Source organism: Lacerta agilis, chromosome 14 (genome assembly GCF_009819535.1).
Source record: "Lacerta agilis isolate rLacAgi1 chromosome 14, rLacAgi1.pri, whole genome shotgun sequence".
Taxonomy (NCBI): domain Eukaryota; kingdom Metazoa; phylum Chordata; class Lepidosauria; order Squamata; family Lacertidae; genus Lacerta; species Lacerta agilis.
In genome coordinates this window covers 49,333,533-49,349,326 of record NC_046325.1, presented here as the reverse complement: position 1 = coordinate 49,349,326, position 15,794 = coordinate 49,333,533, and the positions used below count along the sequence as shown (strand labels likewise).

The following is a 15,794-nucleotide window of genomic DNA, read 5'->3' as shown; positions in this document are numbered from 1 at the left end:
TGCCAGATTCTAGCTCTGCCAGATTCTTATTTTGCCAGAGCTTCATTTACAAGACTCAAATCTGTCTGCAAATCCTATCTCTCCATTTCTACTTCATCAGTCCAATATGAAATAGGGTGAAGTACAATGAAGATGTGGCAGTTTCTCCACATTAAGCTGTTCTCTCCCCACCCTTTGACATAAATAGAAAGCATTCCAACTAATGCATTAATTGACAGCTTCAATTTCTGAAGCAGCTGTTTTTGATTAGGCACTGAAAACATCCCAGTTCTATTGTAGCTAATTATAAAATAGTCATAAACTAATTCCATAATAGGGGACGTGGGTGGCACTGTGGGTTAAACCACAGAGCCTAGGGTTTGCTGATCAGAAGGTCAGCGGTTTGAATCCCCGCGATGGGGTGAGCTCCCGTCGCTCGGTCCCTGCTCCTGCCCACCTAGCAGTTCAAAAGCACATCAAAGTGCAAGTAGATCCGGCGGGAAGGTAAACAGCATTTCCGTGCACTGCTCTGGTTCGCCAGAAGTGGCTTTGTCATGCTGGCCACATGACCTGGAAGCTGTACGCCGGCTCCCTCAGCAGTAAAGTGAGATGAGCGCAGCAACCCCAGAGTCGTCCGCAACTGGATCTAATGGTCAGGGGTCCCTTTACCTAATTCCATAACAGAAGTGACAGTGACTTGAGGACACAAATTTAGATAAATTTGGTTTGGACCACTGATTCTTCCAAGCTAGACTTCTCTGCCCTGGGCAGTCAATTAGGGATAGGGTACACACACACACACACACGATTATATTTACAGGGTGGAGATACCAAACACTAACACTGGATAGCCTTGAAAACTGGCATGCAGACTGAAGGTGTAAATAGGTGAATAAACCATATTTCTTAAAGCCAGACAGTCTCTGCTGCGTCTTCTGTTCTCCCAAGGGACACAGACCCCATGGGCTCTTGCCACCACTTGGCAGAGAGAGGGGCAGGCACCTGACTTTTGTAACAATAGTCAAGGTTTACATATTGGACCCTAACAAGAGAGATTTCCACCATTTATTTATTTTTTCAAACTGTAGCACAAAATAATAGGAATACCCCCCCACACACACACACACTGTGTGTGTGTTAGAAAACTTGGGGACGATGGGAAATTATTTTGCATACCTCCTACAGTGGAAGATTCCTGCCCTTTGTGAAGAACTTGCTTTTGGGGGGAGAGGGAGCATCAACTAGATTTGTATCCTTGACAAGCATGTACTGCATTCTTTGACGATTCCAATAACTTTCATTAATAATCTCAACCCTACAAATAAGAATCCACAGACCTGACATTAGGGTCCTGCAGGCTGGAAGCGTTAGGAGGATTTGTCAAAGAAGTTTCTTCTTTTCCAACCTGTTGAAAAAATAACTGTACTTTAGTACAGTGCATAGCAATTTAGTATAATACATAGATTCAGAATACAAATACAAATACATTTAGCAGTGAGTGCTTACTTTTGAATCAAGGCTAAAACTGTAAAGGTCTTCTCCTGTACTTTCCATTGAGAATATTTTGTAAATGAATCACCAGAAATCACAATTGTGTTGTGCAACAAGAACTGGGGGCTTTAGAAAATTGTAGTCATATAAATACTTCAAGCAACAATAACTGAGAAGTAGTGGTGCCATTAACATTTACTAAAACTATAGCACATCAGAAATACTGCACAATGTTATTTTATTTCCAGATAAAATTAGACTCATTTTTGTTCACATTATTCTTTAGGCAGCCATTCTAGGCCAATCTACAAAACAATAAGCTTTTACTCCGACTCTCACACCCAGCTCATTATACAAATGCAGTGATCTACGGTAGCCTGTGAGGAGCACACAGCGATTGCTGCTAAGCTCATGGTCCATTTGTGGTCCATTTGCCTTCATGCAGAGCGGTTACAGGTATTTGCGCTAGCACCACATCACTCCACATGCCTCTAACTGCCCACAAATCATCCACGACTGCTTTGGTTTGCAGCCCTCAGCTGGAACAAGACCTCATACCAACACAATACAGTGGTATCTTGGTTCTCAAATGCCTTGGTACTCAAACAACTTGGAGCCCAAGCGCTGCAAACCCAGAATTAAGTGTTCTGGTTTGTGAACTTTTTTGGAAGCCGAATGTGCTCTATTTTGATTGTTACGCTTCCAATTTGAGTGCCACACTTCCGTTTTGAGTGTTATGCTGAGGTCTGTTTGTTTTTGCTATTTATTTTGCATTTTTGTTTTTGTGGCTTTTTTGTTTGTTTTTGTGACTGTGTGGAACTCAGTTCAGCTACTGATTGATTATTGTGTGACTGCAGTACATTGTTTATTGCTTTCATTTTATGGATCAATGGTCTCATTAGATAGTAAAATTCATGTTGAATAGCTGCTTTAGGGTTTGTTTTTAAAAGTGTGGAATGGATTGATCCATTTTGCATTACCTTCTATGGGAAAGTGTGCCTTGGTTTTGGAATGGACTTCCAGAATGGATTAAGTTTGAGAACCAAGGTACCACTGTATATAGGCTATGATGAATGGAAGTTATGGGTGCTGGATCTTCCCTTTTGACAATCTCACCAAACATACTCAGTCCATTTCAGTCTCACCATACCCCTAAGTTTCTTACGTTAGTAGGAATTAACCTTTCCCCATTTAGACAAACTGAATTAAATCCTACTGTTACAAACAACAAGGTTTTTCAAGGAAACAGTGATAGTGGTCAGTGTTGCAGATTTCATAATAATGTCTTCCAAGTTAATTTGGGGAAAAATGTGACTGCTGAGGGGTTTAATTTATTTCTCATCTGACTAATAGCAAAGTTCTGATGGCAGCACCGAATCAGTGGCGCATGTCCTCCTGGCATAGCTTTCAACCTTCCCATTTTTTGCAGGAAATTCCCCTATCAGTACTAGGGAATTTCCCGCAAAAAAAGGGAAGGTTGACAGCTATGCCACCTGGCATGCACTCTTTACAAAGACCTGAGGAACGAGATTATCACCCCCCCCCCCTTTATTGTCCATTCTGGGTCGCCCAACCACTGCCGCAGTGTCTTTTCTCCTGGCAGATCAAGAGGAGCAGATGACTGCAAAGGTTGCAAGGTTTCTAGCTGGGGGAATCAGAATAAGGTCCACTATTTTTGCTGATTCAGGACCCTAAACAGTGTTCTATATAATCAACTTTTTTATTTTGTTCTGTCTATAGTGCAATGTTCTTTTGTTGCTATGGCCGATGGCTGACACAAATAAAGTTTCAATCATTCATTCATTCTGAGCAACGCAAAGCACTGTGTGCAACAACACAGCGCCAACGGTGCAAGGGGACAGCACAACTTAATCAGAGAGTTGCTGCTCTTCCTCTTTTGCTCCTAACTCTCCTGTGGTGAGTTCAGATTCATTCAGTTGTTTGTGCAATATGCGCAACTTATAACAGTGAAATCATCACACATAATCTCTTCCTACACTCATACAGCATGTGCATGGTTATTACAAACCTACACTCCATGGCTGCAGCCATACTGAATCCAGAACTGGAACGCGGATTATCTGAACCAGGATCCCTGAGGTGGGATGCTGGAAGCAAACATGCCACAGCAAAACTCCGGCTCATTCAAGATCCATTGCATTCCATCCACCTTTATTTGCAGTGGGAGTTTTGCATTACATTTGAACACAGATACGTATAATAAACTAGGCTCAAACAATGATTTCATAGAAAAACCCCAATCATGGAAATTCATTACACAACTTTCGGACAGTTGCTGCTGTGCCTGTTTCAAATAAACTAAGTTATCAGTCTTTAGCAAGGTGCTCTGTCTCCCTCCTCGCTTATCATTTAATAAGCAGATCCATCACAAATGACGGCAACCATAGATGTGCACTCATTTCATCTTGACCACTACGTTTTGGGGAAAAAAACACGTCTGCATTCAAGGAGTCTACTGCATTAATTTTGTTTGCCGAGAATACAGCCTGTATACAGGGTGACTTTGGGCAGGAGAAGCCTATAAATATGCACAGAAATACATACATGGAGATTCTGTTTATTCATTCATTTATTTTGGTCCGCAGCTATTCAGAAGATCAAACTGGGGCCCTTTGCTGCTATCCTTAGAAAAGCTTTCAAATATGAATAACACAGGACTGTCACCTGGGGGAAAAGAACATTCTCATGAAAATTCATGAGGCAATTCATATTTGTTTGTTTGTTTGTTTGTTTGTTTGGCTGGCCAACTGACTTTTCTTCTGTTGACCCTAGAAGCTCCTCACTAACCTTGGTGAAGAGAGAGTCCATTCTGTAAGAAGAAATACTGATCCTAATATTCCAATGCCTTGGCAGGGACTTCCGATCTAGAAGACTATCCCATTCTCTACCCAAAGTGCTCATATCCTTCTCTCATGGTCAGATCACTTCCTGGTGCAACTGGACTTCTCTGCGACCCTTCCCCTCTGCAGGGAGGTGGGACCGATTCAGATGGTCCGCCCCCGCTACTTAATGGATCCAATTGGCTTCCAGAGAGTGGTAGGGGATGCATTATCCCATGTTGATGGCCTTTCAGTTGATTCCCTGGTGGCCCGCTGGAATGCGGAGTTAACCAGGGCTATTGACTGTCTGGCTCCGAAGCGTCCTCTCCGATTGCATGGAGCCCGGACAGCTCCGTGGTTTTCCCCGGAGCTGAGGGCGATGAAACAGTCGCTGAGACGGCTAGAGCGCCGGTGGCGGAAAACTCATTCTAAATCAGACCGGACACGGGCTAGAGCTCAACTTCGAGCCTACCAAGTGGCAATGGCGACAGCGAAGAGGACCTTCTTCGCTGTTTCTATTGCATCTGCAGAAAACAGCAGCAGGAGACTCTTCCAGGTGGTTCGCAACCTAGCAGAACCACCTTTGTCACCGGGGTCTGGTAGGGACCCCAGGATCTCCTGCAATGCTTTTGCAAAGTTTTTTGCAGATAAAGTCGCTCAGATTCAGAAGGAAGTAGACTCCACCGTGGGAGCAGGGCCGGGGCGGGAGAGTGCTAGAGCCCTGTCTAGTCATGTTTCATGGGATCAATTCCAATCTGTTACCTCCGAGGATGTGGACAGGCTGCTTGGACGAGTGAAACCGATCACCTGTCTCCTTGATCCTTGCCCATCCTGGCTTATAAAAGCTGGCCGGGAAGGGCTGGGCGATGGGCTCTGCGCGGTGGTGAATGCTTCCCTCTGCGAGGGAATCTTTCCAGACCCGCTGAAAGAGGCGGTCATTAAACTGCTTCTTAAAAAAACATCTCTAGACCCGGCCAATATGGCCAACTATCGCCCAGTCTCAAATCTACCATTCTTGGGCAAGGTGATTGAGCGGGTGGTTGCTGAACAACTCCAAGCACACCTGGAAGATGCGGACCATTTGGATCCCTTCCAATCAGGATTCAGGCCTCATCATGGGACTGAAACTGCCTTGGTCGCGCTGGTTGATGATCTCCGGCGGGCTAGGGACAAAGGTGAGAGCTGTTTCCTGGTTCTGCTGGATCTCTCAGCGGCCTTTGACACCATCGACCATAACATCCTTCTGGACCGGCTAGAGGGGTTGGGAGCTGGGGGCACTGTTATACAGTGGTTCCGCTCTTTCCTCCTGGGCCATGTTCAGAAAGTGGTGGTGGGGGATGAGTGTTCAGACCCCTGGGCTCTCACTTGTGGGGTGCCTCAGGGTTCTGTCCTCTCCCCCATGCTTTTTAATATCTATATGAAGCCGCTGGGAGAGATCATCAGGGGGTTTGGGTTGGGTGCTCATCAATATGCAGATGACACCCAGCTCTACCTCTCTTTTAAATCAGAACCAGTGAAGGCCGTGAAGGTCCTGTGTGAGTGCCTGGAGGCTGTTGGAGGATGGATGGCGGCTAACAGATTGAGGTTGAATCCTGACAAGACAGAAGTACTGTTTTTGGGGGACAGGAGGCGGGCGGGTGTGGGGGACTCCCTGGTCCTGAATGGGGTAACTGTGCCCCTGAAGGACCAGGTGCGCAGCCTGGGAGTCATTTTGGACTCACAGCTGTCCACGGAAGCGCAGGTTAATTCTGTGTCCAGGGCGGCTGTCTACCAGCTCCATCTGGTACGCAGGCTGAGACCCTACCTGCCCGCAGACTGCCTTGTCAGAGTGGTGCATGCTCTGGTTATCTCCCGCTTGGACTACTGCAATGCGCTCTACGTGGGGCTACCTTTGAAGGTGACCCGGAAACTGCAATTAATCCAGAATGCGGCAGCTAGACTGGTGACTGGGAGTGGCCGCCGGGACCACATAACACCGGTCCTGAGAGATCTGCATTGGCTCCCAGTACGTTTCCGAGCACAATTCAAAGTGTTGGTGTTGACCTTTAAAGCCCTAAACGGCCTCGGTCCTGTATACCTGAAGGAGCGTCTCCACCCCCATCATTCAGCCCGGACACTGAGATCCAGCGCCGAGGGCCTTCTGGCGGTTCCCTCACTGCGAGAAGCAAAACTACAGGGAACCAGGCAGAGGGCCTTCTCGGTAGTGGCGCCCGCCCTGTGGAACGCCCTCCCGTCAGAAGTCAAGGGAATAAACAACTACGTGACATTCAGAAAACACCTAAAGGCAGCCCTGTTTAGGGAAGTTTTTAATTTGTGACTCTGTACTGTATTTTGGTATTTGTTGGAGGCCGCCCAGAGTGGCTGGGGATACCCGGCCAGATGGGCGGGGTATAAATAATGAATTATTATTATTATTATTATTATCTCTGTTCTGAGAGGGAAAATGTCTAACTCTCCCCACAATTATGGAGGAGGAGAGAACTGACACAGTTTACCTCTAATAGGGTTCAAGGGAACACTTTATAGTGTAGTTTGTGTTCTCAATTTGTATTTTTATGTTGTTCATCATCATCATCATCATCATCATCTCCCAATACTGTAGGAATACTCTAGAGATGTGAATAACACCTATCTGACAGTGTTTACGCTACACAACTCAGTAGCCTCACTCCTTGACCTGGACCCCCTGGAATTTTAGGACTGGAAAACAAGGAGGAATGTGTTGCCTTGTTCCTTGTAGAGGCATGCATCACCCCTGAGTGTCTGGCGCTGTGTCCCCAATCCCTGAATCCTTTTCATCAGGCTGAGGAACTAAGGGATGAGGCGGGAGCAATTGCCAGTCTAGAACATAGTGCTCATTTGTATATGCTGCTGAATGCCTGCTCTGTGAAGACACATCCCACTCTGACAGGACCAGTTTCTGGAAAAGAGGGGAACAGAAAGAGCTCTTCCCAGTGCTTTTCCCCCTTAAAAAGTGTTTAGGGGTACTCTCATTTTGACTCAAGAAATCGGGGGAAATAAATGGACAAAAGTACAAAGATTCACAAAATGTTTAGGGGTATGTGTACCCCTGTGTCCCTCCAGGAAAAAAAAGCACTGGCTCTTCCTCTAGGACTTTTATCAAGAAGACAAACTTCCCTTAACATAGAAGTGGCAGGCTTTTCAGCTGGGACATTGAGATCTGGGACAATTGAGGCCTCGCGAGACAAGCATAGGCAACACTGTGCCTGAGGAAAGTCAATAGAGCCCATATTTTGGAGACCACATCTTTCCTTCTTCATTGAACACCATCAACCTCCAACTGATCTCAAGCTGTGCACTGAGCTGCAAAATCTGCCCCGATTCATATCTCGCAGTTGCAAACCCCTCCAATTCAGTTAAAGGGCCTGGGTTGAGAAGAGAAGCAAAACAAACTTGTACCTTGCAGAAAAGAGTGGCCCCTCAGAATATGTAAATGGACTTCCCCTGATCTAAGCTGTCTTGATGTTTTGGATAAATCTGTCTTTGCCCTATAGGCTAAAGCCTTATTATAATGGGATTGGTTTTAATCCTATATTTTGCCAAAATGATTTATCTTTCATCTGAAATCTGTACCAAGGTGAAAGAGGGAGAATGGCATAAATCACAGACCAAATCTTTGAAGGCACGACTTCCGGTTAGGTGCCAAGTCAATGGCGGACGGGAGTCCGACGGCTCCGTCCTCCGTTAGGCGATAGGGAGCTCCGTGCCTGCGCCACGGGTCCCTTAAAGCCACGGGAAGAGCGTCCCGTGGACCGACAGCTTCGTGGGTCCCAGACGTGCTGTCTTCGCTCCCGATTTACCCTCGTAAGGGGGAGAATCGGGTGAGCGGAGCCCCAGCACGGGACTGAAGAAGCGGCTGCCTGCGGAGGATCAAAGCAGCGATCCCGCCAGACCCGAGCACCCGGCACTTCCTACATAGAAACTTCCAAAGAAACTCTGTAAGTCAAAATTTTGGATTATTTCACAAGTTTAAAGAGCACTGCTTGCAGAGGAAACTCTAAAAGGAAGCCTGTTCCCTTTGAACTGTTTGCGCGAGCTTGGTAGCGTTAAAGGATCAAAGCCGCGGCTAACGGGAAAGTTTTGCGAACTCTGCCAAACTTCTTAAAAGTGATTTAAAAGTTGTTTAAAGTTTGTTTAAAGTTCCAAAAACAGTTGATATGGCAAAAGAAGAAGCCCCTCACCCTCTGGATTAGGATTCCGGGTCAGTAGCGGGCTGGGTTATATTGTTGCCATTTTTTCTTTGTTGGTGTTCCAGTGTTACAGTGACTGTTTACCAGTGGAGATACTTTGACTCTTTTACAGCCAGATACAAGTTACTTTAAAGACTTGGTGGTTACACTGCAAGTGAGAAAACAGCTACTGGCTTGGGCTATTTAAAATAGACTCTTCTTGGCTTTAAGGAATTTACAATTCTGAAAAATCTGAACTCTTTGCCTAAAAGTTGGATTAATGGACTATTGTGGACTCCTGGCTCAGCAGCCTCTTTGTTCTCAGAAGGCTAGCTGCAGGCCACCTGGTGTTTACTTTTGGGACTGTTGGTCTTCTGCTGTGAATGTCTGAGATTGTTACTATAGCAACTGGAGTGACCTTGAGATTACAGTTACAGAGCCCACAAGGAATGGAACTTAGATCTAAAGGAACTGGCTCTGAAAAAAGGAAAGGCTCTGTTTCCTTAACTCTTCAGGAACAAATGGAGAAATTGGCTGCAAGTGTTGCAGAAATTGCAGAAGGCCTAAAAAGTGTCACCGAAGGGTTGAAGCAAACACAAGCATCGGTTAATGCTATTGGTGCATCAGTGAATACAACAGTCAACTCTGCAATAGAAAAGCTCCAAGTGGATATTAAGGCTGATATTAAAGCCTCCACCCAAACGTTAGAAAAATCGATTGGACAAATTGAGGAAAACGTAAGAAAGAATAGAGACGAAATTAATAAAATTGGGCAGGAGGTGACCACGTTAAAAAAAGACTCGGAGGAAATTAAAGTGGTCAGAGAAAAAATAAAAAAGGTGGAGGAAAAATTGGACAATTTAGATTTGGAGCAGATCGAAAATATTGGAACACGACAGAGGACTGTGGAAGAGTCTCTTGCCTTTTTGCAACTACATCAGAGAGAAGGAAACCTAAGAATAAGGGGTCTTCCAGAATTGGAGGGGGAAGACCTGAAAGCTTATATCGTGAAACTATTCTCGACTTTTTGGGAGTTGGAAGAGGTAAACGTCTCAGCACGCATAGTGAAGGCCTTCAGATTTGGACCAAGAGGTTCCAGAGGAAAGAAAAGCACTAAAACAGTCAGTGACTGTTTGATTGTGCTACACGATAGGCACGACAGAGACTATTTTCTGGATTTACACTATAGAAACAACCTGGTGGTACAGCAGAATAAAGTAATTTTTTACAAGGATATCCCCAGATTCTTTTTAGATAAAAGAGCTCCTTATAACGACCTGGTGATGGAGCTAAGAAGAAGAAAAATCTCCTTCAGTTGGGAATTTCCAGAAGGCCTGGCATTCACGTTTGAAGGGAAAAAGATAAGAATAAGGTCCTTGGCGGATAAGCAAAAGTTTCTGGATAAGCATCTGGAACATTTCAAAGGAACTCCATTGGATCCAGCACAGCTCTACAAGTTTCCAGAAGTATTCCCACCACCGCCGGGACCACCAGGACCAAGCCAAGATCCAGAACAAGATAAGAAAGGACAGGCAACTGGAGGAGAGGAATAAATAAAGAAATGGCGCTCAAGTTAATGACTTGGAATGTTCGGGGATTAAACCAGAGACCAAAGAGACGCAGAGTGTTTTACAGCATAGAAAAGAAGAATTTGGATATAATATGTCTACAGGAAACCCACATAGTTCGGCGTCACAGAAGATTGTTACAGAACAAAAAATTAGGCCAAGAATTCATATCATCGGACAAGGTCAAGAAGAGAGGAGTAGTGATTTACGCAAAGGAGAAATATAGCCCAAGACAGCTATTTAAAGATGAAGAAGGGAGATACATCGCAATTGAAATTAATGTACAAGGCGAAAAATTTTTAATCCTGGGACTCTATGCACCAAATGATGGAAAGTCGATTTTTTACAAAAAAATCCATGACTTGCTGTTGGATTATTTGGACTATAAGGTAGTTTGCCTTGGAGATTTTAATGGGGCAGTTTCCACATTAATGGACAGATCTCAAAGAACAAAATTAACAAATGACGGGAAACTCCCAAAGACTTTTTTTGAAATGGTGGACAATTTGAACTTGGTAGATTCTTGGAGATTAAAAAATCCCACAGAAACAGAGGCAACGTACTTCAGCGAATCCCAGCAGTCATGGTCGAGGATAGATTACATCTGGATCTCGAATGAATTGGCTCCAAAACTACAAAAAGCAGAAATCGGTCCTAAAACGCTTTCAGACCACAATCCGGTACAGGTAAACCTAAAAATGATTTCCAAGGATTCTTTTAGGTGGAGAATGGATGATGCATTGATGAGAGATACCAAGCTAGTAGAAAGAGCGGCGAAAAAGATGAAAGAATATTTTCAAATCAATTGGAACTCAGATGTGGAGAAAAGGATTGCCTGGGATGCAAGTAAGGCGGTAATGAGAGGATTCCTCATTAGTGAAAAGGCAAAAAAGAAGAAACAACAAAGTGCAGAGATGGAGAGACTGTTGAAATTAATCAAAGAAAAGGAAAAAGAACTAAGAGGACATCCTAGATGTGTTAAAATTCAAAAAGAAATTAAATACTTGCAATCCCAATACGCTAATATTATGAATCAAGATATCGAATGGAAAGTGAAAATGATGAAACAAAGAACATTTGAATCTGCAAATAAATGTGGAAAACTACTAGCTTGGCAATTAAAGAAAAGACAAAAGGCAAATGTCATCAGTAAATTGGTAGTAAATGGAAAAAATGTAGAGAAACCGGAGGAAATCAGATGGTGTTTCCAGAGATTCTATAAACAACTGTACAAGGAGGAGAAGATAGATGACGCAGAGATAGACCGATTCCTGGAGAAGAATGGACTGCAAAAGGTCCCAGAGGAAAAACTAATAACTCTCAACCACCCAATAACGACACAAGAAATAGAAGATGCAATAAACAACATGCAACTGGGGAAGGCTCCAGGACCGGATGGATTAACAGCAAAATATTACAAGATATTGAAAGACTGGCTATCACAGCCGTTAAGAGAAACTTGCAATAGAATACTAGAAGGAGATAGGGCACCAGAGACGTGGAAAGAAGCCTTTATCACACTGATTTTAAAACCAGATACTGACAAGACTCTAATGAAAAACTATCGTCCAATATCCCTTTTGAATGTGGATTATAAAATCTTTGCAAATGTTTTGGCTACAAGGTTGAAAAGAGTGTTGAAAGATTATATACATAGAGACCAAGCAGGTTTCTTGCCAGGAAGGCAAATAAGTAATAATACGAGGATTATTGTGGACATTTTAGAAAAACTGGAGAGAGACATAAACACAGACGCAGCACTATTGTTTGTTGATGCAGAGAAAGCTTTTGATAAAGTATCCTGGACATTCATGAAAAAGAATTTGGAAAAGATGGGAGTTGGAGAAAAATTCTTAAATGGCATAAAGGCCATTTATACAGAACAAAGAGCAAAAGTTATTGTAAACAGTGTGATATCGGAGGAGATCGAAGTAGAGAAAGGAACAAGACAAGGGTGCCCTATCTCCCCTTTACTTTTTATTACGGTCCTGGAAGTCCTTCTGAATATGATTCGGAAAGATAAACAGACAAAAGGAATTAAAGTGGGAGAGAAGGAATACAAATTACGTGCCTTCGCGGACGATTTGATGCTATCCCTGCAAGAGCCAGAAGGCAGTGTCCCCAGAGCCTTGGAACTAATTGAACAATTCGGACTTGTAGCTGGCTTTAAACTAAATAAGCAGAAAACCAAAGTTTTAGGTAAAAATATGAGTGCAGAACAGATCCAAAGAATTCAAGAAGCCACAGGCCTCAATTTTGTCAAATCCGTAAAATATCTAGGTATCAATCTCACAAGTAAGAACTTGAACCTGTATAAGGACAATTATGAAAAACTGTGGATGGAGATAAAAAAAGACATGGAGATTTGGACAAGACTCAAACTGTCGTTAATGGGAAGAATAGCAGTGGTTAAAATGAATGTCCTACCAAGGATGCTGTTTTTATTCCAAGCCATACCAATTTTGGACAAATTAGACTGTTTCAAAAAATGGCAAAAGGACCTATCGAAATTTATATGGCAGGGCAAAAAGCCAAGAATAAAATTTAAGATTTTAACAGACTCTAAAGACAGAGGAGGCTTTGCCCTGCCGGACTTAAGGCTTTATTTTGAAGCTGCGGCCTTTTGCTGGTTAAAGGATTGGTTTAAACTAGAGAACGTGGATGTGTTGGACTTGGAGGGACACGATAATATGTTTGGTTGGCATGCATACCTTTGGTATGACAAGGCTAAAATCCACAGAACTTTTAAGTCTCATATTGTGAGAAAATCCCTATATCAGGTTTGGACTAGATACAAAGACTTGTTTGAGAGAAAGACTCCTAGATGGATCTCTCCAGTGGAGGCCAAGGCATATAAGAGACCGAATATGTCTGCAAACTGGTTAAGATATATGGACATATTGCAGCAGGAAGGGGACTCCTTTAAGCTAAAAAGCTATGATCAAGTAAAAAGTCAGGTCCCCGACTGGCTGCACTACTATCAGGTTTACGAAACATTTAAAATGGACAAAAAAATTGGTTTTCAAGTAGAAAAATCAAAACTGGAAACAGAACTGATAGAATCGAACTTTAAAAACCTTTCCAAAATGTATAATCTTTTGCTAGAGCGGCATACAAAAGATGAACTGGTTAAATCTCCAATGATAGATTGGGCAAAAGATGTCGGACATAATATTATGATGGATGACTGGGAGAGATTGTGGCAAAAAGGTATCAAATTTACTGCTTGTCATGGTTTAAGAGAAAATATAATGAAAATGGTTTATAGATGGTACTTGACACCAGTTAAGATTGCTAAGATGAACACCAAAATGTCAGATGTATGTTGGAAGTGTAAACATGCGAAAGGTACCTTTTTTCATATGTGGTGGTTGTGCCCAGTGGTAAGTGCCTTCTGGGACAAGATTTATAATGAGCTTAAGAAGGTAATGAAAGTTACCTTTTGTAAGAAACCAGAGGCATTTCTCCTGAGCATAACCAATGAAGAGATACCCAGTCAGGATAGAGTGTTTTTTATGTATGCCACAACAGCAGCTAGAATTTTATTGGCAAGAACATGGAAAGGTGAAGAGATACCAACGGTGGAGGAATGGCAGATGAAGATGATGGAATATATGGAACTCGCTGAACTGACCGTCAGAATCCGAGACCAGAGGGAGGGGAAGGCGTCGCAGGAGTGGAAAAAATTCAAAGACTATTTGGTTAAATCAGTTAAACTGAATATTTGAGCAGAATTAAACAGAACATCGGCTTTGGTAGATATGTGTTAGATATGAATGGTAAGGGGAATTGTTGTTATGTGAAAGATGTATATGTCAAAATATGTTAAGATAGGTTGTTAAGATAAGATACATAGTGACTGAGATATTTGACTAAGTGAAAGTTAAGTATATTAAAATTTGGGTAAAAGTGAATTGAATAATATATAAAGCTACCTTGAAGAAGTATATGTTTTCTGAAGACAGTGGAGGGAACGGGGGAAGTCCCCAAACAGAGAAGTTAGAAACAAGAAATATTCAAAGAAAGATATTGGTTAAGGTTTGTATATGTCATTTTTATGTTTTTATTGTTGTTATTGTTTTCAATGTTGATTATGTTTATTGTTTATTGCTGATTATGTTCAATGTTTATTGTGTTTTTTATTGATGTTTATGCTATGTGTTGTTGTTATATTTTGTTCTCTTTTTTCTATTGGAAAATAATAAAATCTTATAAAAAAAAAAAAACAAATCTTTGAAGGCACACCTATTCTTTTCCTTGCTAGTAAGGAAAAACAATGTAAATGTTGCTATTATTAGGCAACTGCAGTCATGAAAATTGCATCATCCCAAATTATTTGTAACTATGGTAGACTAAGTCCTTAGGCACAGTTGACTATTTCTAACACATTGCTTCTTTTTGGTCTAGGCATCTGTGTCTGTGCAGGAATTGTTTGTGCTAGAAATTCAGGCAATGGGGACCAAGGTAAGAAAAGAAAACCAGACACTAAATGACTTCAGAAAGTATAGGCTCCCACCTGTCCATAACCACATGGGCTGAAAATGCCTCCAAAGAAACAACTTTACAGTAAAAGAACTCCCAACACAAAGTGAAAGGCAGCTTTTCCACCCCACCCTCACCAGCGCTGGAGTGGGTAGCGTTGGAAATCATAGAATCATAGTTGGAAGAGACCCCAAGGGCCATCCAGTCCAACCCCCTGCCAAGCAGGAAACACCATCAAAGCATTCCTGACAGATGGCTCTCAAGCCTCTGCTTCAAGACCTCCAAAGAAGGAGACTCCACCACACTCCTTGGCAGCAAATTCCACTGCCGAACAGCTCTTACTGTCAGGAAGTTCTTCCTAATGTTTAGGTGGAATCTTCTTTCTTGTAGTTTGAATCCATTGCTCCATGTCCGCTTCTCTGGAGCAGCAGAAAACAACCTTTCTCCCTCCTCTATATGACATCCTTTTATATATTTGAACATGGCTATCATATCACCCCTTAACCTTCTCTTCTCCAGGCTAAACATACCCAGCTCCCTAAGCTGTTCCTCATAAGGCATCGTTTCCAGGCCTTTGACCATTTTGGTTGCCCTCCTCTGGACACGTTCCAGCTTGTCAGTATCCTTCTTGAACTGTGGTGCCCAGAACTGGACACAGTATTCCAGGTGAGGTCTGACCAGAGCAGAATACAGTGGTACTATTACTTCCCTTGATCTAGATGCTATACTCCTATTGATGCAGCCCAGAACTGCATTGGCTTTTTTAGCTGCTGCATCACACTGTTGACTCATGTCAAGTTTATGGTCTACCAAGACTCCTAGCTCCTTTTAACATGTACTGCTCTCAAGCCAGGTGTCACCCATCCTGTATTTGTGCCTTTCATTTTTTTTGCCCAAGTGTAGTACTTTACATTTCTCCCTGTTAAAATTCATCTTGTTTGCTTTGGCCCAGTTCTCTAATCTGTTAAGGTCATTTTGAAGTGTGATCCTGTCCTCTGGGGTATTAGCCACCCCTCCCAATTTGGTGTCATCTGCAAACTTGATCAGGATGCCCTCAAGCCCATCATCCAAGTCATTGATGAAGATGTTGAATAAGACTGGGCCCAAAATGCTGGTTTTGTGTATGCACACCCACACCCCTTTGCACATGTGTGTGTGTGAGAGAGAAGGTATGTATGAGTGCTTGACTACATGTACATGTTTGCACATGCAGTCAGTGTGCATGCTGTATGTGTGCTGAATGT

At 42.9% G+C, this 15,794-nt stretch overlaps 1 protein-coding gene across 1 annotated transcript in view; it reads right to left on the bottom strand.

Annotated features, from left to right (window-relative positions):
* The window catches only part of LOC117057992 (band 4.1-like protein 4B), a 72,051-nt gene that overhangs the window by 41,820 nt on the left and 14,437 nt on the right, over window positions 1-15,794 (bottom strand). The window contains exon 5 of the mRNA XM_033168830.1: window positions 1,317-1,384. Within this exon, the coding sequence (XP_033024721.1) occupies window positions 1,317-1,384 (68 nt within the window). The remainder of the gene's footprint in view (window positions 1-1,316; window positions 1,385-15,794) is intronic.